At 37.4% G+C, this 22,486-nt stretch overlaps 2 protein-coding genes and 1 long non-coding RNA gene across 8 annotated transcripts; 1 reads left to right on the top strand and 2 right to left on the bottom strand.

Moving 5' to 3' along the window:
* Positions 1-537: 537 nt before the first annotated feature.
* Positions 538-1,321, bottom strand: LOC116204957. Its single transcript, XM_031537344.1, has 2 exons — positions 940-1,321; positions 538-852 (listed from the first exon to the last, which is right to left on the bottom strand). Exons 1-2 carry the CDS (start codon positions 1,099-1,101, stop codon positions 748-750), a joined length of 267 nt encoding a protein of 88 aa, XP_031393204.1. The 5' UTR covers positions 1,102-1,321; the 3' UTR covers positions 538-747.
* An 8,583-nt stretch (positions 1,322-9,904) lies between these two features.
* LOC116205282 lies at positions 9,905-11,840 on the bottom strand. Its single transcript, XR_004156489.1, has 2 exons — positions 11,696-11,840; positions 9,905-10,323 (listed from the first exon to the last, which is right to left on the bottom strand). It is a non-coding gene; the product is annotated as an uncharacterized LOC116205282 (long non-coding RNA).
* Positions 11,678-16,590, top strand: LOC116205280 (glutamate dehydrogenase 1). Of its 6 annotated transcripts, none has more exons than XM_031537833.1 (12): positions 11,678-11,781; positions 12,250-12,368; positions 13,885-13,938; positions 14,028-14,143; positions 14,402-14,515; positions 14,680-14,901; positions 15,018-15,092; positions 15,204-15,320; positions 15,404-15,654; positions 15,784-15,859; positions 15,947-16,033; positions 16,152-16,590. In XM_031537833.1, the coding sequence occupies exons 4-12, from the start codon at positions 14,036-14,038 to the stop codon at positions 16,335-16,337; spliced, it is 1,236 nt and encodes a 411-aa protein (XP_031393693.1). In that variant the 5' UTR covers positions 11,678-11,781; positions 12,250-12,368; positions 13,885-13,938; positions 14,028-14,035; the 3' UTR covers positions 16,338-16,590. The 6 variants fall into 6 exon arrangements, with proteins under 6 accessions (XP_031393693.1, XP_031393691.1, XP_031393696.1 ...); XM_031537831.1 differs by lacking the exon at positions 11,678-11,781 and adding an exon at positions 11,927-12,114; XM_031537834.1 differs by lacking the exon at positions 11,678-11,781 and adding an exon at positions 11,944-12,114 and having other exon boundaries at positions 12,250-12,490.
* Positions 16,591-22,486: the final 5,896 nt, after the last annotated feature.

Consider the following 22,486-nt stretch of genomic DNA (forward strand, 5'->3'; position numbering starts at 1 on the left):
ATTCCGGGTCGATAATCGTCTCATCTGAATCTCCTATATGGAACTATAAATTATATAGCTTAAGCTTCTAGTTATATCTGATTCACATTACAATTTATTCGTGAATATGTAAAAGCATTTTGAGAATGTGTCGATTTAATAATTCTCCAATGCATCATCTTTCGCCGAAGTAAAATCATTTGTGTAACGTGTAGAAGGGTTTTAGAAAATTTGTTAAACATATAGCATAGAGCCTTACAGGCTGAGGCAGCCAGGCCCAATGCCCACTTGGGCCTAATCATTTATGCTAGAGAGACCAACCCACAAACGGATCACGCTCTTTCCTATTCGTACTATATAAGGTCATCACGGTGAATTCTCAAGTCTCTCGGGGGCAAATTTGGTAATGTCGTGTCATCGGATCCCGTCCCCTTCGCATTGCTCCGGCGATCCACCATCGCCGACACCTCGATTTCGGGATTCTATCCGATCGAATTGCACTCATCGAGTAAACTTCAAACCTTTGCCGGAGCCCTCTATCTTTCAAGAACTGTTTGAGGATCTGACGCAAATTCCTTTCATTATTCCCACCAACAAAACCCAGAGATGACAAGAGAACCGCAATCAAAGAAATCGAAAGAAGATTTCATGTCCGAATCCACAAGAACAATTGACGAAGGCATCAGCAGAGAAAGGGGATTTCGTATTCATCTATTTCACAAGGATCATTACAAGGAAGAAGGCGATGATCGGAGTTCAAAAACCCTATCAGCTCTTGGCGGCCTTCTCCGGGGCCCTCATCTCCTTGATGTTCCTCCACAGGTACCTCCCGCTGGCCATGTCGACGAATACCCAGAACCCATCCTGAACCACCTGAACAGAAACCCTCGATTTCATCAAGAACAGGACTAGAGCTTTCGGAACCTGCATTGAACCAATGGATCGCGGAATCGAACGTACCTTCTTGAAGTTGAGCTCCCGGGCCTCCTTCCTCGGCGCGGTGTCGGCGGCGGCGTCCTGCAGGGAGGGGTCGACCTCGGGGGAGGAGCGGACGGTCCTCCAGGCGAAGTAGCCGGCAAGCACAGCGGAGAAGAACACCAGGATGAACCTCATGGGGCACATTCTACGGGGGGGGGGGACCGATCACGATCTGCTCGGCGGCCAAATGAGGTCGGAAAAGGCTCGTCTTTATCCTCGGCGGCAATGTGAGGAGGAGAGAGAGGGAGGAGACGGAAGTTTGACGAAATAGGAAGGAGTGGTTTGGTTTTTAATATGAAACGACGTGACGGAACGCGTCCAGGGTGACGGACGGAAAGGGCATGGGCAGTGTGCAAATGCAGTGGTTCTATGATGACTTTGGTTATTGCCTTACCAAGTCAAGGGTTGCTCCACCAACTGCAAAATCATTTAATTAATAACTTATTATTAAAAAAAATTAAGTGCTCTCTTGAAAACAGTTAAATTTATAATGTGATGAAGAAAATTGGACAGCATTGCGGGTGAGATACGATTGTGTCCAGAAGGGAAAAAGAAACTACTCGATTCAAACCTTGCAATCGATGCGATACTTTGAGGACATATTCCAGTTATATATCTAGAGGAACAGATGTAAAAAGAATGAGAGAAAAGATCTATTCAGTTATCGATATGGATATTTGCCTTCTTGTTTAGTATGTTTGTCTCGTCTCATAAAATTTTTACAACTATTCGAATAAATCCCATCTAAATACTTCATGGCACTAAAGAGGTTCAATTCTGGCAACCACGGATACAAAACAAAGTCGACAGAAGAGGCTAACCACTCCAACGACTCGGGCAAGTGACTAGTTGTCTTAACCTCCATCGGCCCACATCATATCCATTTTGAGGGGGGTCGAGACGGCTTGGCCCTATCTGCCTCAGCCACTGGACGAGGACATCGGGAGATCGGCAACCCAAGTTTTGGTTGCGGCCGATATGGGTTGTCAATGTACAAAGAGTTGAAAGAATCACGCAATATGTTTGAGGACCATTTGGCAAAAATCGAAAAGTGGACTCCGTCTTGGCTTCAAATTAAGAGCTTGGAAAATATAAGATTTAACTTTAATGGATTGTGCATAAGTGAGGGGCTGTGGTTGTTTTTTAATGCCCTCTTATTAGTTGAAGATTATGTCAGCTCAGCTGTAATGAGGAGCATGTTAGGTCGTGGGACAATTTCTAGAGTTATATATATAAATATATACATGTATGTATATATATAATTGAAATAATTAATGGCACCATGCCATTGGTCAAGTCAGCTACAACCAACATGCCAAGCAAAAAACGTATTCTTTTGTAAATTGAAAAAGAAAATCAGAATAATTCCCATGTTACTCCTTCCTTCTGTTTGACTTCATCTAAATTATTCACTCATTCATGTTCAACGAGACTTCTGATCCCTTTTCAATTTCATAAACCAATGGAAGAAAAGAAAACATATAATACTACCGATTTGAATTGATTCGAGTAATTTGATACTTTTTTTTAAAGTAAATCTCGATTTTAATTTTATAAAAATAAAATTATGTTCGCGAGAGTTTTACTTCTTAATAGCTGATCCTACTCATGTATAGATAGTCCATCCTATAGACAGTTTAGATTTCATGCGGCGCACACCGGAAAAAAAAAACAAAAACAAAAACAAAACAAAACAAAAATAAAAGCATGTTGACTTTGTCTGCTTCTTTCTTTCTTTCTTTATTATATTGTTGTTATCTTGTGCCTACTTCCTTGACGTTACTGGCCAGAACATCGTTGACTTTTCTACTAGGCAGGGGCTGCGGCTGTGGGCTTGAGGCCAAAGCCCACTTCCGGTTAAATGGCGGGCCCAGTGCTTTTTCCAACGGACCATCAGAAGATCCACGGCCGTAGATCAACTGGCAAATGTTAATTTTGGGCTTAGGGACCGTTTGGTTAGATCTAAAGTTCCCATTTTACATTATAAAGTCCGAACTTTACATCATATTTTACAGTGTTTGGTGATAATGCTAACCATTGTAATCATTTTCCCCGAGTTAAATTTCACAACCGTGGTTAGTAAAGATTTTACATTTGAAACTCATGGAATTGTTAGATTATAACGGAGATGACAATCGTGAGACCCACATCCTATCTCTGTAAAAATAAATTATATCTTATATTATCATTCACATTCCCACTAATCTAGAAAATTTATCAAAGGAAAAAGTACAAAACCCTCATTGTTGTTTGGGATCGGAACAAATTGCACTATGTGTTTTTGTTAGAGACAATTAGTCCTCATGTAGTGTACTCCGTTAGACATAAGAGATTACGGCGTTAATTTTTTTTTCCATTTTTAGTTCTCAATCTTTAGCCTTTTAATCATTTTGGTAATTGCGGCCTCGACCCCTCATTCGCTTTCGATTTTCTTTGTAGGACTAAAATGAAACAAAATGGAAAGTCTAGGATAGGAATGATAAAAGAAAAAAAATGTAGAACTAAAATGATTAAAAGACTAAAAATTGAGGACTGAAAAATGAAAAAAAAAAAATAACGCCGTAACCCCTATATCTAACGGAATCCACCATAGGAGGCTAATTGTCCTTAACAAAAACACATGGTGCAATTTATCCCGACCTCAAACCACAATGGGGGCTTTTGTACTTTTCCCTTTATCAAACACAACAATGTCACATTTCAATCTACAATCCAGGAAAAATAATGCCGTAGTTATATTTTCCGTAAAATTTAACAATAGTTTAACCAAACCGCCCCTTTGACTCAAACTCAATGCTTCCATTTGAGCTTGAAAAGGGCCACCGATGTGCAGACTAGCTCTTGAAGCAGGCTCTCTGGTGTCCTTCGCGACTTGAAATGCTTACAGAAGGCTCCGACGGGATTTTGCCCATATGCTCCTTGGAATATGACTAAGGTTTCCGAGCCATGCTATAGTAATCTTAATTCTAAGATTTGTCATAAGGACTCGACAAGCGAGTCTACGATGTCTTCTCCCTCTCTCTACTCGTTCCATCATCGACTGTTACCGTTCATTGCATCATCAACATAAGATTTATAATTATTAATCATTTCTCACCGCATCATCTTGCGAATAGAATCTGGAAATGCTGCAGTTTCAAAGATCAAGGATCCTCCCGCTGAAATTCTTCGAAGCGTATAATTGAAGTTAGGAGTGTTTGGGACCCTAAAGATGCATGATACTTAATACATCCATCCATTATTCGACAGAAGATAATTTAAATCTGTTGGGGGTGGCTGTGTTGCTTTAGTGAAGACGGAGGACACAAGTGCGTTTCAATTGAGGAATCTGACCCTTTACTTCGTGCCTCTAATGCGGGGGTGTGAGTATGTCACATAAAGATTCTGAAATGGAATCCACCAAAGATTCTCATTAGTGGCATTCCAATTCGTTTCACTTGTTTCAACATCAATTTGCTCTCTCCGTCTCCTTTTCTTTTGGGTGGTATCAATTAAAGCTCCTCTCTTTCCTAGACTTTCTAGCTAGGCCTCTTCATCAAATATATACCTTATCCCCATCACCACTTGATTAGTCATTGGCATAAAAAAGAAAACCCAAGTAATTGGAAGTGAAGCACTGAATTCGCTTTATTTTGATCTAGATATCCTTCCAAAATCTCACCCGAGTCTCTGTCAATCATTTCAAAAGAAGCGTGCAAATTCAAATCAAAACACTCAAGAAAAGACGTATTACTCGTGAACCTTATCATTTTCGCAGACTTGCTCTGATGCAATAATAAATAATTTTCGTTCAAAAGAGATCAATGATTTCCTCGCATCGTCTTTGGCTCAACATGGTGAAGTTGCTCTCTATAGTTCCCAAGTCATGGGTACATTGATGGCTACTTGACAAGTGAACCACAATAGATAGACAAGTTGTGAGGTACACTACTAGTAAACAAGAAGCTTCTTTGGATATTAAAGGGGGGGAGAGAGAGAGACAAAATGTTGTGGGTGCGCATGCAATGTGGTGATGTGAATGGACTTTACTTTGCCCTTTGTTCTTTTCCTTCCTACCATGACATTCACTATTCCCATAAAACCAAAACAAAAGGACAATCTTCACTATGCATACATACATACATATATGTATATATATATATTGGGTTGAAATTCACTATGCAAAATGGCTTATAGGTGTTGGAGGAGTGGAATTCCATTTCCACGCCCTTCATCTCCATTGGCTTGACTGTCTTTCTTGCAAAGTGAAAAGTTAGCAAGCTCAATCCATTCAAAAGATCTTATGGAGACCTCAAAATTGTATTATACGGGACACACTTTATTGGTATATTGATCTCTATGATTGGTTTTTTTTAGAGCAACAGAAGCATTATTGGTTCAATATGAGTATCATGTATTGTGGCTTAAGTATGAGTCGTACACTAAATAAATCTACATTTTTATTCACATGGCAGAGGAGATTTCTTAATATGAAGGTTCTCTGTTATGACTCTGCTAATGATCAGTCTACAAACTACTGTCTTTCCCCACTGGAGTGAATCCAAACAACGATATCATACAAATATCATTTTCTTATTCCGATAAATGAAGAAAAGTGAGCGAGTACCACTGAGAACTTTTTTGCACTTTCTAATTTTTGAATTCACATGGGATGATAGATTATGATTTTATTTCTTTGAAGGCATGAACTGGTGTATGCAACAACATTCCATAACATTACCTATCAAAAAACAACATTACATAACATACTTATAAAAAAAAAAAAAGAACAACATTACATAACATGAGTCCATGCATATCAAGCACACTGTTTATACCATATGTCCGATACCTCAATATCTTAGCACTAGCCGATTAATTTTGAGTGCTGTTACACGACTTGTATCAAAGGCCATACTATATATTAATGAGACACTCCCCGATATCCTAGTCATAACAAAGTTTTGCATAGACCTAGTATACGGAATTTATACTGTACACCAACTCTAGGCAATATAATATATCACTACTAAAATTGTCTTGATTATCGAGGAAATTTATCGAGGAAAAAAAATCCCTCGATAACTTTCCGTCGCATAATTGCTGGTAAGTCGCTGAAAAGGCACGAGAAAAAGTTATCCACAACTTACCGACGGTTTACATGGGAAAAAAGTCGCAGCTAAATTTCCTCGATAACTCCTCCATAAATTCATTTTAAAGAAAGGAATGTGTCGACTGATTTTTTTCCTCGCAAAGGGAAAAAAATCCCTTGATATTTTAAATTTTTATTTTTTAAATTTGTTTTGCGTTTCCCCAGGGAATGGAATCCTTGATGACCGCCGGAAACCTTTTCCGACAGCATATCGAGGAAATCTTCCCTCAATACTTTAAAAAAAAAAAATTCGATCAAATTGACTGTTAGCTCGAGCATGCCCCCTTTGCTCCGCCCTCATCTTCTTCTCCATGCATGCCTTCTCAGCTCTGTTCTCTCCGTTCTTGTGCTCTCTCAAAATCTGCTGCCCTTGTTTCCGATATGTGCCCTCTATGTCTCTGGTCAGTTTAGATCTCCGCCTTGCCAATCTCGTCTCCGTGCATTGCAGCTTCGTTTGCCAAAGTGCTCTTGTCTTGTCTCCTCTCTGGTCTTTGTAGCTCTAACAAGAGCATGATTGCAGCTCCCTCGACAAGAACGCTCTTACTACCATTTCTTTCCTGTGCATTGCAGCTTCGTGCTAGTTGTCGTCTCCTCTAGTCTCGTCTCTTCTCCTATAACGACTCTACTCAGGACATCTCTACTCTCCACGACTCTGCTCTCTCTCCGATGTCGGGAGCAGGGCGCTCTCGTCTCCTCTCCACAAGCTCTCTAGATCTACGCTGCTCGCTCTCATATCCCAGCTACAGAGATCTGCAACCCCCTAGCGGCGGCCACGCACCCTTTCGAGCTGCCCACTTCTAGCCGTGACCAGGCGCCCCTCCCGAGCTGCCCCCTAGCTAGCCAACCGTGGCTTGCGCCCTGCTTCCGACCACGATCGAGATATATTTAATAATTTGCGGTATATATATTAATTATATATTCCTTTTTTATATTATATATTATTTTTATATTTTTTGTTGAATATATATGTAATTTATATATGAATATATATGTTGAATATTATTTGGAATAATTATTAATATCAAAATATGAATGCATTTAAAATTTTATTTTTTTACAATTAGTTATAAATTTAAATCTAACTTTAAAAATTACTTTTAAATTTAAAACGAATTTTTCATGTAATAATTTTAGGGTTTTAGGTATTTAAAGAAATGAATATATATATATATATATATCAAATTTTTTCATAAAAAAATTTAATAGTATATGCAATTTTTTATGCAATGAATATAAGTACTTTTATATAATGTATGTAATAGGTATTTTTTAAAATTATGGAAGTACATTCAAGTAACGTACTCTTTATCAATTTATTATAACACGGAAAAAACTTACGTGTTATATTACATTGAGTAATTAAAATAATTAATGTACACATATATTAAGTGTTTAAAATATTGACAGATATTTCGTATTATATTCAACGTATACACTAGGAATAGTATATTAAGCGTTTTACTTTTCGACAAAATATAAATAATTTGTTACATATACCATATTAATTAAAGTGTGTGTGAACTTTATTCCATCGATTACTAGGTGAAATTATCAAGGGAAGATCCTCGGATAAAATGACGCATTTATATTGTATCATTAAATAATAAAACTTTATTCTAATTTAGTTAGATTAAATTTATAATAATTTGTGCCGATAAAAGGTAAAAAAAATATTTGAAATGTAATTAAAAAAATTAATATTTGGAGATATATATATATATATATATATATATAATAAGTATAATTGATTGTGGGTAAATATCACAAAGAAGGCTCAGGGGAGTTGGTAGGGGGCTGGGGGTTCAAACCTTCGAGTCATCAGGTGAACATGATTTCTTACCATTAAATGGGAGGGCGAGGTGGGTTGTATAGGTCGAGTGCATGCATGAGAAGGATAAGTATGGGGTGGGTGTGAACGCATACGTCTTTTCTCCGGTAAATGGGAATTCTATCCTTTCGCTTTTTGAGGACTTACCGAGGAAAAATTTATATTGAGAAATCTTTCGGTCAATATTTTTCTCAATACACCTGCAGCTTATTGAGGAATCTTTCTGTTTCCTCGATAATATTGATGGACTTTCGATGAAATTTTCCTCGGTATTTCTCGATAAATCCTGAGAACAAATTATCGATGACGATTTTACTTGGAGATAAATTTTCTCAATAATTCGTCGAAGTTCTTTAGGTAAGTATATGATACTGACGAAATTTGCCCTCGGTAAGGGGGCTTTTTTAGTAGTGTATAATTCCCAACTTGTATGTTATTCTGGAATCTGAGGCATAAAATCAGCATAATTGCTTACAGCAGCGAGAGTGAATGGACCTTCAATCATTTGAGTCGAAGGCAAATTCAATACTATGCATACAATACTAATTACTAATATATATACGTAAGAATTTTTGTAAATTTTTCCGACTCTAACCGATGCAGACCCCAAATCCATCCTTAGATAAAGGGTTATAATTATTAATTAGTATATATATGTATATTTTTTTATTTGGCATAAAAATATAATTTTTGGTATTTTTATTCCGCTTATATAAGACAAAATAGCGGATATATCATTTTTTGCTAAATAATAGTGGAAATATCTTTTTTTGCAGTCTTTTCTTTTCCCTTCTCTTCATGAATTAGGGTCATTGCTCCATTTTCCAGTGGCTTTTACAATTTTATTTTTTTATTACAAGGGATGTTGATTTTTTGCTAAATAATAGTGGAAATATCTTCTTTTTTTTTTGCAGTCTTTGCCCTTTTCATCATGAATTAGGGTCATTAGACCATTTCCCAATGTCAAGTATGGTTTTTTTAAAAAATGATAAGGGAAGTCAATTGAACTAATATAATGAAAGAAAAATATTAACAATTAATAAAGAGACATAAATAGTCTCACTAAATATCATATTTATAACCATTTAATTATCACATGATAACATGTACCATTGCATTACGCCCTCATTTGATTCAAATCGTAGTTTTAGATAGTTATTAATAGTAAACTTTCTATTTTGACATGTATTTCTTTTTTTTATCCTGACGTGTGTTTAATGGTCCTTTTATTTTTGCTGAATGGACGAGTGTTTAATATTGAGTGCTTCATCGGGCCCACAATCCACATGATTTTTTTTTCAATAAGTAATTGGGTGTTTATGTATTCGCAGTCGACATATAAGAACATACTTTTCCTAAAGGTAATGAGGCCCACGTTTGGTGCAGTTAAAGGTGACGAGGCCCATATTTAGTACGTCGGAATGAAACTCTATCCTTCTATTCTATTTTTTTTATATGAAAATATTTGTATGAATTAGAAAGAACAATTCATTTAGAGGAAAAATTCTTTACAACATAATAGAATAATTATTCATTCAAAAAACTTCAGGAATGCTGGCTCATTTCATTATTTTTACTAAATTTTATATATATCTAATCTAAACATATGATATATTGAATGATATAATTAAAAATAAGTTCATCTAATTAAATTAGTCATTCATATTCTCTAATTCAATTTAAACATCACTGTTTTTCTCTCAACATAATTATGTTTACTATACAAAAATCCATCTCATCCCTTTCTATTTCATTCCGGCGTACCAAACGGAGACCATGGTATAGGTAGCCTCCGATGGTATTTGCATCGGTAGAGTATCGATTTCACAATCGGGTGAAGAACATACCCAATGTGGGGATAGATTGACCACCTCGACTTAAGAACTTTCCCCAACTATTTTTATCAGTGGCGTTGAAACACTTTCTCGAAATTTTTCATCAATTATTTCAAAAAATAACAAACCGACCTTAAAAATAACTCATATCACACGATTCTTTGATGATATGACCTGCTATAATTTCACACTCCTAATACTCTTCAAGTGGATTGCTTTCATCTAGTAAAATAAAGAACTCCGGAACCCCGATCTATTGAAAAATAAAGAACGAAATCATCGCGTAACATCGACTTCAGTAATGATCATTTGGATTCAAATTCAGTCATCATGGGGTTATGGTGGAGGTGGAAAGGTCAGTTATGGCCCCTTTTTGATCGCTATCTTGTCGTGGATTAAAACTCCATGAAGACCTTCGTTTCGAGAATGGACAACGCTCTGTTGATTCTTCTCTCCCTCTGATCTACTGCCGATGACATCTTGAGGGTGACGCTGCGATCCAAAAAGCCAAAGATTCCCGAAACCCATCAAGGTTAGCTCAGGTGATGTCTGGGAGCTTCTCCTGTTCAGGTCTATATAGAAAACAAAAAAAGTGATGTTTATCGGAAAAAAAAAGGTAGCTCATGTGATTTGATATCGTATTGAGTTTGAGTTTTACAAATAAAGAAAATACGCCATGGAAGAGTTTTAGTACTCAGCGAGTCAACAAGTCCGGATTTAAATCAGTCGATCCATTGGGGATATATTATTTGGTAACTAAATTGCCACTCAAGTGCAATTCATATTGATTCAATTTCAGTCATCATGGTAATATGGAGTGTAGATTACCACGAAAGTGGTAATTTTTTCTTGAAATGCCCCATCTTCTTTCTCCTTTGAATCAACTAATTATAAATTTTAATAATATATATATATATATTTTTTAAATTAGATAATTATTCGCCACCGAAAAAATTAGATAATTATTAATGATTTATTATTAATAATATTTATTAAAATAAATAAAATTACTTAAATATAAAAATATTTACTAATTATTTTTAAGATGATTAAATATTTAAATTACCTTGTTTGGTTGCATGTTCGAAGTGGTACTCCACGGTGCTTTGGTAACTAAATTGCCACTCAAATGCAATCCATATCAATTAAAGGAGGGGTGGCTATATGGAGATTACTATGAAAGTGGTAATTTTGGAAGGAAATTTTCTTCTTGAATGCCGGACCTTCTCCCTCTTCAAATCAACCTAATTATATCTTTTAATAATTAAAAAAATAATTGTCAATGATTCATTACTAATTTTATTAAAATAAATAGAAATTACTTAAATATAAAAATATTTACTAATTATTTTTAAAATTTTATTTAAATTTTCAGGGGAATAAAATTAAAATTGTTAACTATTTAGATAATTGATTAATATTTATAAATAATTTATTTTAGCTTAAAATATTGATTATAAAATAATTTGGTTTTAAGGAATATAAAAAAAATTACAATTAATTTAAAATAGTTTATCTCGAATAATTAAAAAATTATTGTATCATTTAACTAATCTAAAAAATAAATTTTTAAATCTCTGTTAAAATTATAATTTAGTAAAAGTTGGCCATATGTCCAGCAATCCGAATTTACTCCAAACACGACAATGGAAATCCATGGTAATATACTTCCAATATTTCTTGGCATACCAAACCCAACAACGTGAATGTCCAGTAGTCCATCTTAAGGCAATCTATATTGAGATAAGCAAATTATATCATAAGAAAAATCACCGAAATGCACCGAAGGCAATCTCAAGTCCAAGCCACGAAAGTTTTATTTTTTTAGTGAGTCATGATTAGACTTTCAAATATCAGCGTACGTGTCGAGAAAATCTATACGATTTAACTGTTGAATTAAAGATTTGTCAGTAAACCGATGGGAAGTTAATGTTGTTTTGTCACCTATAAAAATGGTGATGTTGGGTTCCGAGCTGGAGGCACACGCGCGCAGACACATTCGCCAATCCCCCTGGAGTCTGCTCATCCACGTCTGCTTGCACCTCTTTTAACTCTCTCCCTCTCTCTCTCTCTCTCTCTCTCTCTCTCTCTCTCTCTGTGTGCCTATCTTTCTGGCCTCTCTCTGTTTCTTTCTCTCGGGTCGACTCTCTGTTTTCTTTTTGGGGGCTGGGTTAATGGAAAGAGAGAGGACGGAGGAAGGTAGGAGGGAAGTGGAACCTGAGTTGAGTTGGGGGGAAGGGAGGAGAGGAGGAGCATCATATTCCTCTGAGAAGAACAAGAACAAGAATCAACCTTTCTTTTTGCATGTCTGACGTTGATTGATTTGCCATCTTGTTCCATTGCTCCTCCTGTTTTCTGCTTCTGTACGTATACATACATATATGCATGGACATCCGCAGACATTGGATATGGTGTCAGTGAGGATTGTGTGAGCTTAGTTGGGAGGAATGTGGTTCTGATTCCGATTCTAATACCCATCCCAACTTCACACCCTGCAGATTCCCCAGTTTTTTCCTCTTAAAAGCAGAGTGCTGAGCTGAGTAAAATCTCGCCGTGTTGCTGCTCAAGATCTGACCTTGCAGAAGGAGCTGAGCAGCTCATTGCATAAATCTCTCAGGTATGCTGCGCACACACACACACACTCTTTCTCTATTTCTGCTTCAATTTGTAGCTCAAAGCACCCGATTTTGGAAGTCAGTTCGTGATCTTCACGAGGGACAAAGCAAAACAGGGGACCAGGTCACTTGTCCTTTTGTTTATTTCCATTCTCTCTCTCTCTCTCTCTCTCTCTTTTTTTCCTTTTATCGGGGAGACAGCTTGTTACTCTTGGCCCGTTCGCATAATCCGGCTCAAGCATTGACTTGTCCTGTCTGCGTTTTATATATCTGCGATGCAAACAAAAGTTTAAAATTGTTAACTGCACCGTACCTCGTAGTTTTGTAATTATGTGTTTCGGCCCTCGTAGTAACAAAACTACGTGCTTCGGCCCTTCTTTCGGTCTTTTGTTTTTGGGGCAATTTGATAATGGGAACTGCAGAATGTTAACAGCAGAAGACGCACACGCGAAACCCATCAATCCACCCAGAGGAAGTTATTCAGTGTCCTTACCAAACAAGAACTGTTTTAGTTCCCCTTCATAAACAGATTGTCGGAGCATGGACTGAGGTCTGGCGGCATTTCTTAAGTTTGGCAAGTCGTATGGACGATTAAACCCATATTGTGTGTCTGAAAAATGTTTACTTGTTGAATTAGCTTGATCATGCAATATCCCCATAATACACGCTGAGAAATTTCATGAAATAAATCTGTTTGGATTAGTCCGGGAAAACTGATATTTATTCTTTTTTTTTTTTGAGGGTTTGAATATGATGATTTATTGGAAGTTGCGAGCAGACCTTAAATAGGAGAACGAGGTTAGTTAGGAAGAAGCTGTTGAATATTTAATTGCACATAATAAGATACTGCTCAGCCTCAGTAAATGCTCTTTGCACCTATTCTGCTACTTCATTGAAGAATACAAAAGAAACACAAAACATTGACCCATAAATAGACTTACGTTGTCTTTTTTCTTTAATTTTCTTGAAAGTTGTCGGCAAGGTCTCATGTGCCTCACCCACATTGCAAATGTAGCTGAGTTATCCATATCATATAAATTGTCATACAGTGAAGGATTTGTGTGAAGGACAAATGGATAAAAGATTAGACAAACAGAAAATCCCTTGGGTAGCACGCTTTGTGTTGTATCCCACTTGCATGTGTATAGTCTTCGTTGGGTCAGTCACATGTATGCTTGCACGTGAATTTATCTGGATTTATGGGCTGGTGGGAGTGATCGTGGATCCCAGGAGAAGAAATTTATGATAAAAAGTAAAATTAGGAAACGCGCGAATCACATGCTTGAAAATTAAATGTGAATCACGTGCTTGAAAATTAAGGTTTCTTCTTTGACTTGACTTGAGTGAAGACAATCAGGTAAATAATCCCAATAAATGGAAAAACATGTGTAATTTTTTATGTTCCAAGTTGTGGGGGCATCAACTGCAGTTGTCCTTCAAGTGACCATGTTCTTCAATAAAAGAAATGACCAGGGAAGTGAGGAGGAAGCATCATTTTCGATCTGTTCTATTCTACAGATCTTGTTCTCAAGATAGTGGAAAATATAAGATAACTGTGCTACCTCGCTCTGTGTAAGTTCCAATTCCTGTTCATTTGATCTCGGGGGTTTCCGCATTGCCATACTTTCTTCTGTGTATAATCTCTTTATCGGTACTGGCAGTGGGAAAAATGAATGCCTTGGTGGCGACGAACAGAAACTTCAGGCTAGCAGCACGGCTTTTGGGGCTCGACTCAAAGCTCGAGAGGAGCCTTCTCATACCCTTCAGGGAAATCAAGGTGCTTGAAGTCCTACACCTACTAGTTTGATCCTTGTTTCTCTTCATTTATTTGGGAATGACGATACTCTTCCTCTGGAGAGTCGAATGTGATTCGAAGACACAGAAAGATGATGTGTTTTCGAATGAGGTTGCTAATTTAGCATTAAAATTACAATTACACGGGTTGCATAGCCTAATTTTAGCTCATGGCACATATGTTTCTTTAACAGCGCTCTGCTTTACTTAATAACTGGATTTCTGAACCATGCTTTTGCAGGTCGAGTGTACAATCCCCAAGGATGATGGGACTTTGGCATCGTTTGTTGGGTTCAGGGTTCAGCATGACAATGCCCGAGGCCCCATGAAGGGAGGAATTAGATACCACCCTGAGGTCGGTCTCTTAGTCTTTTTGTCCTTGTTTTGGTTAACTAAGAAGATTATGGATCGAGATGGAAAGAACCAATAGAGCATCCTTTTAGCTTTACACCGACCGACCTGTAATTTCTAAGTTACCACTATGTTCAGAGTCGTTGATTTTCCGAACTTAATGCATAGGTCGACCCAGATGAGGTCAATGCCCTAGCGCAGCTGATGACGTGGAAGACTGCGGTGGCCAATATCCCGTACGGTGGAGCAAAGGGAGGGATAGGATGCAATCCCAGCGATCTCAGCATCTCGGAGCTTGAGAGGCTCACGAGGGTCTTCACTCAGAAGATACACGACCTGATTGGGGTCCACACCGATGTTCCCGCTCCCGATATGGGAACTGGTCCACAGGTTGAATTGCAGTAGGCTATATGATCCTTTAGGTAGTTCTGGTCTGCAACGTCTCTGATAACGAGATCTAGATGCAAACTGACTTGTCTAGCCCTTTGTACTCTGCATTTCTATAGACAATGGCATGGATTCTCGACGAGTACTCGAAGTTCCATGGCTACTCGCCTGCAGTAGTGACTGGAAAACCCATTGTGAGTATCTTACAGGACATACACAGTTCAATAGTTGAATTCGTGAATTTGCATCCTTCTGAAAATGTATGGATTTCTTTTCCTTCCTTATTAAATGATTTTGGGACTCAGGATCTCGGTGGGTCTCTGGGAAGAGATGCAGCCACCGGAAGAGGAGTCCTCTTTGCTACTGAGGCCCTGCTCAACGAACACGGGAAGACTGTCTCGGGGCAACGGTTTGTTATTCAGGTGAGTAGTCTAAGTAACAGATATTTGCTACCATTTTGACTAAAAGACATGGGCGATTAATAACTTTCTTGGTTTCACTGCAGGGATTCGGTAATGTGGGTTCCTGGGCAGCCCAACTCATAAGCGAGAATGGAGGTAAAGTCGTTGCCGTCAGTGATATCTCTGGAGCCATAAAGAACAGCAAAGGAATTGATATCCCGGCCTTACTCAAGCACGTTAAGGAGACACGGGGCGTCAAAGGTTTCCATGGAGCGGACTCGATAGATCCGAAATCGATACTTGTCAAGGATTGTGACGTTCTCATACCAGCAGCCCTTGGAGGGGTAATAAATAGGTATGGTTCGAAAAACTCTGGCACCTGGGACTAATATAGAATTTACTGAGAAAATTTGACTGAAACCAGACGGCTTAGAATTAAGTGTGCTTTTAGAGTGACACAAAAGAGAATGTTTTTCCATTGAAGGGAAAATGCAAATGAGATCAAGGCGAAGTTTATTATTGAAGCAGCTAACCACCCGACTGACCCAGAAGCCGATGAGGTTAGCTTAATCAATTGAGTCAACAGGCGACGAAGCAGAGTAAACGATAATATATTTTTGGCGTTCGTTCTTAATTTGTTTCTGCAGATTCTTTCTAAGAAAGGTGTAGTCATCCTGCCTGATATATATGCTAACTCGGGTGGAGTCACTGTTAGCTACTTCGAGTGGGTGCAGGTACATATTTATATAGCTCAGAATCCGGAACCGGTCCATGTCATTTACAATAAATCCTTGTGATTTGTCTGTTTGAAATCTGGAATTATATCATTCGTGGCATGACATGAATATGCAGAACATTCAAGGTTTCATGTGGGATGAGGAGAAGGTGAACAACGAGCTGAGGACTTACATGACCTACGGGTTCAAAGCTATGAAAGAGATGTGCAAGGCCCACAACTGTGATCTCCGAATGGGAGCATTCACTCTCGGAGTTAACCGTGTGGCTCGGGCCACGGTCCTCAGAGGGTGGGAGGCCTAACAGTTTCTTTCTAACCAAATCTACCAATCCCTCAATAAATATGGAGGCTTTGCTTAGAGATATTGAGCCCCTTTACATAATAATTCTAGTTCAAAACATCGAGTTTTTGGAAACTCGATGGCAGTGTACTCGTTTTTGGCTGCTGTTTTCCTTTCTGCATATGAGTTTAAATTGAGGTCGGGTTTTATGTGCTCTCTTACTATCAAAGAGAATGAAATAATACAGGGAAAACATGTTTGAAGTTCACCTCGAACAATGATTCGATCTACTATCCCCCTCAATCGTATTGAAATCGAACATATCTCTTTAAGCGAGAAGATGTATCAACAAGGGATCCTGTAATAAATGATCACATTATACAAATAAAATGATCTAATATTCGAATTTTGTTGGTAATACAAAAATCAGAAAACTATCATAAATCCAAAAATCAGCATAACCACAACCTACGAATAATTTGTTGCAAATAGCCAAAGCAATGCATCACTGGTAACAGCATATGAGATTATGAGGGCCTCTTTCTTTGTATTGCTTAGAAAACAATAAGTAAAATGAGAAAAAGACACTCCCGGTCCTCAAACTTTTGCGCTTTGTCATTTTGGTCCTAATTTTTTTCTCTCTCTCGTCAACCTTTCCGTTTTTGATCACTTTGATCCGAAGGTCAACTTTTCCGTCAACGAAGACTAAGTGAATTTTGAAGCCGATAACAGCACGACATGTGGTACTTTATCGACGAAAAACTTGGATTTTCAAAAAGTAAAACTTAAAATTTCAAAAATAAAATAAATAAAATTGACGGGGTAGGAAGGGCTGGAGAGGGAGGGAGGGCCTGAGGGCATTAGCCGTCCTGGCCAAGATCTCAATTTTGAGATCTCGGTTGATTCTTTTTTTTTTTCCTTAAATATATTTTTGCAAAAGTAACTTTGTCCAAAGAAAATATTAGAACTAAAATTACAAATCCATTCTAGCTACTGCTAACAGTAAAGTTGACGTTCAGAGCAGATTGACAAAAATATGAATGATTGAGGACAATAGTGATCGCAAAAAAAAAAAAAAAGCGGATTCATTGAAGGTTCAAAACGTGATTGATTAGGACGAATACGAAAGAAATAGGAGAAATAAGGAAAATAACATTGTACAGTACGATTTTTTGATTTTTTTTTTCACGCTATAGCACAAATTCAAATTATTTCCTTGTACAACACGTAAAGGAATTCGCGAATATCACCTAATGAGTGAGGTGAATATCATTCAAATATATAGATCTGTACAAGCCGTCATCCTTTTTTTTTTATAACGAGGGCGATCGGGCTTCGTCTGACTTCGCTCTAGGAAGTCGGACGATCGGGTTTTGTTTAGTTTCTTCCTCTCGAAAGTTCGTGTGTTTTACGTATCTGCTCTTAATATCATTCTTCAAGGAAGTTGGTTTTTACTGAGTTTTCTTATTTTACATTCATTAATCCTTGTATAATATTGCACCGGCCCTCCATCTCCATGCTTTCATTACAGACACAGAGAATGAAATAATGCAGGGGAAAACATATTGTAGGTTCGTGCCAAACAAAAGACAAGGATTCGATCTATTATGAACCCTTTTGATTGTATCCAAATCAACCGAGCAGATTCTAGTAATAACAGTTGGATCGAATGTTGACAAGCCATGCCATAACAATTTAATTAATTTCGAGTATTGTAGGTTACATCATAAATCATGAAACTATCTTAATTTAAGGATCGACGAAACCGCAACCTCAAAACTTACTTTTTACCATGCCTGAAGTAGTCATACTAGTTGATCGATACCTGCAAAAACAATTGAGGAAAACAAAATCACTTACGAGTTAAAAAAAAAAGGACAAAAAAAGTCTCTCTTTTTTTTTTTCCTTTTGTGTGTGTGTGTGTTACAAGAGACGCATAAACCTTGTATATTTATATGTAGGAGAAAAGGGAAGAAAAAAGGCACACAAAATAATCCCAGAATCAAAACTCCTTAATTCCAAATTGATTTAAAACATTATCTATTAAAAAAGAAAGAAAAAATTATCAGGCTGAAAAATAAATAAATAAATAAAGAAATAGAGGGAACTTCAAATTATTATCCCTAAACATTAATCATCATTAAAACAGTCAGTCCTCAAACTTTTCTCTTTTAATTCTTAGGACTTCCTTCACTTCAAGTTGTTAATATAAGCCCATCCAGATGAATCTCTGTGCTTTCAATTTTTGACAAGCGGAATATAAGCCCCTACGGAAGAATAACAAGTAAGCTCCTAATTACAATGGTAGTTATATTAAACAGAAAGGAGATTTATTTAAGAAAATAAGACTCACCTGCCTTCAAAAGCTGAACTATTTAACTAGGTATTCCAGCTATTGTAATTAGTGTCGGCGACTCTTTTGCCATCGGGATACAATGGAAATCTTACATCGTGTTGGCCTCCACGACCTTGTTGTTGCTGCTAATGAGGGTTTATCAAAGTTCCCCATATAGTCGACTTCCCTCTGGCCTTGTTGAAGAGGACGGATCATCGTCTTCCTGGGAGGGTTCACACCGAATAAATCATAACTGCGACCCTTCTCAGTGTTAATCTCCCAAATCAAATGATATGTATTGAAAAAGAAATCAAATTTGTATTTAGGAGACATGATAAACTTTAAACTACACCATGTGTATATATATACACACACACACTAGTTGGGATGCTTAGTATTTTTCGTTGACATATATGAGTATGAAAAAGAATTTCTTCCTGCCTCTTTGCCTCCTAAATAATTATACCGATTCATCAACTCGTTGTTGGCCCCCAGAGATCTCACCTCTTGCTTAAAATCTGGCAAGGTCCTTCCCCGATCATTGCGTATTGGAATTGCCTTGCATTTAAAATATGCTCGATATATCGATTTGGCCAATTCTAGGATGGAACGCTCGTTTATGTTCCATGGTGAACCTTTTTTTTTTTTTTCAGTCTATCTATTTTGTAAGGTAATAATTCTGTCCATATAACATTCAATTTCTTCTCAAATCTATCGGGACACATATATAGTAAAATAAATTTGGAGAGCCGCTTTGACGTTAAAAGAAATGTTAATGACGTGGACATGTGAATGACATGTCGATGATCTGGCCATATTATAGTAGACTGCTTTATACGGGTCGATTTACTTTTCAAAATTCAGTTTAACAGAACCGATTTACGATTTAATAAAATGGTTTATGGAACCGATTTAATCGTTTTCAAGGGTCGCCAGCAAGGTTAGCTGTGAAACTCAGGATTTTCTTTACACCGATATATACATTCATATATGGTTATATTATATTTATATCTATATGAATAGAGCAGCTAGGTTATTTATATATATATATATATATAAGGTTTATTGATTTGGTTTGGGCTAAGCCCATTGGGCCCACCCATTTTTCTTTTCCTGATCCCTCTCCACAGCCCTCTTCATTTCTTCGACCAGAAACAAAAGCAGAGCGAGAGAGAGAGAGAGCTCTGCCCAACGGGAAACAGAGTAGAGAGGAAGAGTGTCAGCTCAATTGAGAGCTCGGGCTGGGGTTTATGGGAGAAGAGGAAGAATCGAAGAATCAAGAGGATAATTGGGGCATGGCAGCTAAGAGTGTAGCAAGAGAGGGAGAGAGAGCTGAAAGAGAGCCAAAAGGGAGCGTGGAACAGAGAGTCCATAATAGAGCTCACTTAAGGAGGAATGGGACTGAGAGAGGAACGAGACCGTGAAGGTTGAGAGCATATGGAGAGTGAACACGGGAGCTGAGAGTAAGAAATGATTTCAAATCCGAACTGGACCAGGCCACTCTTGGGCCCGATTAACATGAGGCGCACTCTTGGCTGCCTCGAAACTGAATATGGCGTGATGTGAGTCCACACGAACACGCAAAAACATAACTCACTCTGATACCATGTAAAATATCCATTGGGCCTATAAGCGATTGAGCTCATCTCCAACCCAAAATCTCGAGCTAATAGATCGTGATACCTAATCTCTTATAAACCCATTAGATTCTTCTTAATTTTTCCGTGTGGTATTTTTTATAACACCCGCCCTCATGTAACAACGTGTGGCTTTGACATTCACTTACACATGCCATGTGGACTAAAACAACCCGCCCTTAAGAACTAATTACGAGCCGAGATTGGACTTCCGTGCTCGGGAGGAGGGGGAGACGACAATTGACAATGAGGCCACGCTTGGGCCAGACTAATATGAGGCGGGTTTTTTTTTTCTTTGCACTTAGATTCAAAGAGACCACGAGTTCTACACTCGGGCCAAACACAGGCGCACTTCGGCTGCCTATCAACAAAGAGACTTTTCAAATAGCGTGATGTAAACCCACACACATGCACGCGGAAACATAACCCGCTTTGATACCATGTAAAATTTTCACTTGGGCCTACACAGACTTTAGCCCATCTGCAACAAAAAGCTTAAGCTGATAGGTTGCTGGACTCAAGTTTCATGTAAGTTTGTGATTTCTTTCTCAATTTTTTCATGTGGGATAACATATCTTAACTAAGACTTGTTGTAGATTATGGGCATGCTTTGGTACGTAAATGGTTCTGTTTCCTTAGGCTGGCTTTGTTGACTTGATTGTGTTCTTGTTGTTGGCGATTTAGAAGCAACGGGTTAGTGGAAGAAAAGTAGGAAATCGTTCTAATGAGTTTTAACTTGCACTTGATTAGGTTATAGGCATGCTACTGGGTAAGCTGTCGATTCTCTTCCCTTGCGCTTATCGGCCATGCTCTTGATGTGTGAAATTAGAAGTTCGGGTTAGGTGGAGAGAGGGTGGAGAAAGAGTCGTTTTAATCCTGTTCTGTTGAGGGTCCTGATTTTGATTAATGATTCCTCTCGATTCCCTGATTGTGTCTTGTTGTAGATTAGCCGAGTCTACAGCTTCGAGAAATGTCAGCTTCTGTTGGATTGAATACCTTGTTGGTTATGTCGATATGTTATACTAGGAGCATGAAAACCATTGATTCTGTTTATTTTGATTGCTTTGAGGTTGTTTTCGTTGTAGGGGCATCTATTCATGGACGGGGATACTTGAGAAGAAATTTGCTGCGTGTCTAGAATTGCTTGAAATTGGGGTTAATTTCCTTGTTGAATGATATTACCTGCTTTTATTGTTTTTAGTATTTATATCTTTGGGATAAGTGAGTCATGAATAATTTATTTTTGTTCAGGTTAAGTCTTGTTGCAAATCTGTAATTTTAGAGGGAACAAATGGACTGTCAAAATTTTAGATAATTTTACCTCAAATAACGTGGTGACGAATAACCAATAAGAATTCTATAATGAAGAATAACTATGGCAATTATCCGAGTGATTAGTACTAAGTCCCTAATTTCATGCGTTTTGATGGGTGCTTCCTCACGCGCATGTGTCGAGGTAAGATCACCCAATAACTTCTCATGAAAAGGCATGAGTTGATATGATGATGTGATATTTGTTTATAATTTGGTTTCTTATTATACTAATTGTTGATAGGTATTGAGGAGGCTAAGAGGTTTTGCATCCCGAAGGCTCGAGTGGGTGAAGTATATTTTTGAGAACTATCTATGAGTACTTTATTCCATTGTGAAATGACAATATATTACATGAATCGTAGAGATGTTTAATATAATAAGGTTAAGAATAATAAGAGGATTTGGGAACCATTGTGGTCTTAATTGTGTTATTTTTCACAAAGATATTTATTTTCGATAAGTTCATTAGTTAGGTAAGTATATGTATTCTGTTTGGGCAAGAATGGCATGAGAATTTCTAGGTTCCTGTTTAGGTAATTGGACTGCGTTCTATAAACACAAATGACCTTTTTTATTATTAAAGAGGTCTATATAATACATCTATAATACGTATAGTAAAGTAGAATTTATACATTTATTATATATTGAGTGTTTGATGTAATATTCATCAATTTATATATATATATATATATAGAATTATAGATAAACATTATAAATTTATATTTTCTAATAAAATCATAATACAAGAAATTGGGCAAATTTTCCATCGTCATTGATGTTTAACATTAACTATATTTTATGTCGATTCATTTTATTGCTTGATATGTGAATACATAATATGATTTATGTATATATATATGTGTATATGTATGTTCACGTCTGTTA

Source organism: Punica granatum, chromosome 4, assembly GCF_007655135.1.
Source record: "Punica granatum isolate Tunisia-2019 chromosome 4, ASM765513v2, whole genome shotgun sequence".
Classification (NCBI taxonomy): Eukaryota; Viridiplantae; Streptophyta; class Magnoliopsida; order Myrtales; family Lythraceae; genus Punica; species Punica granatum.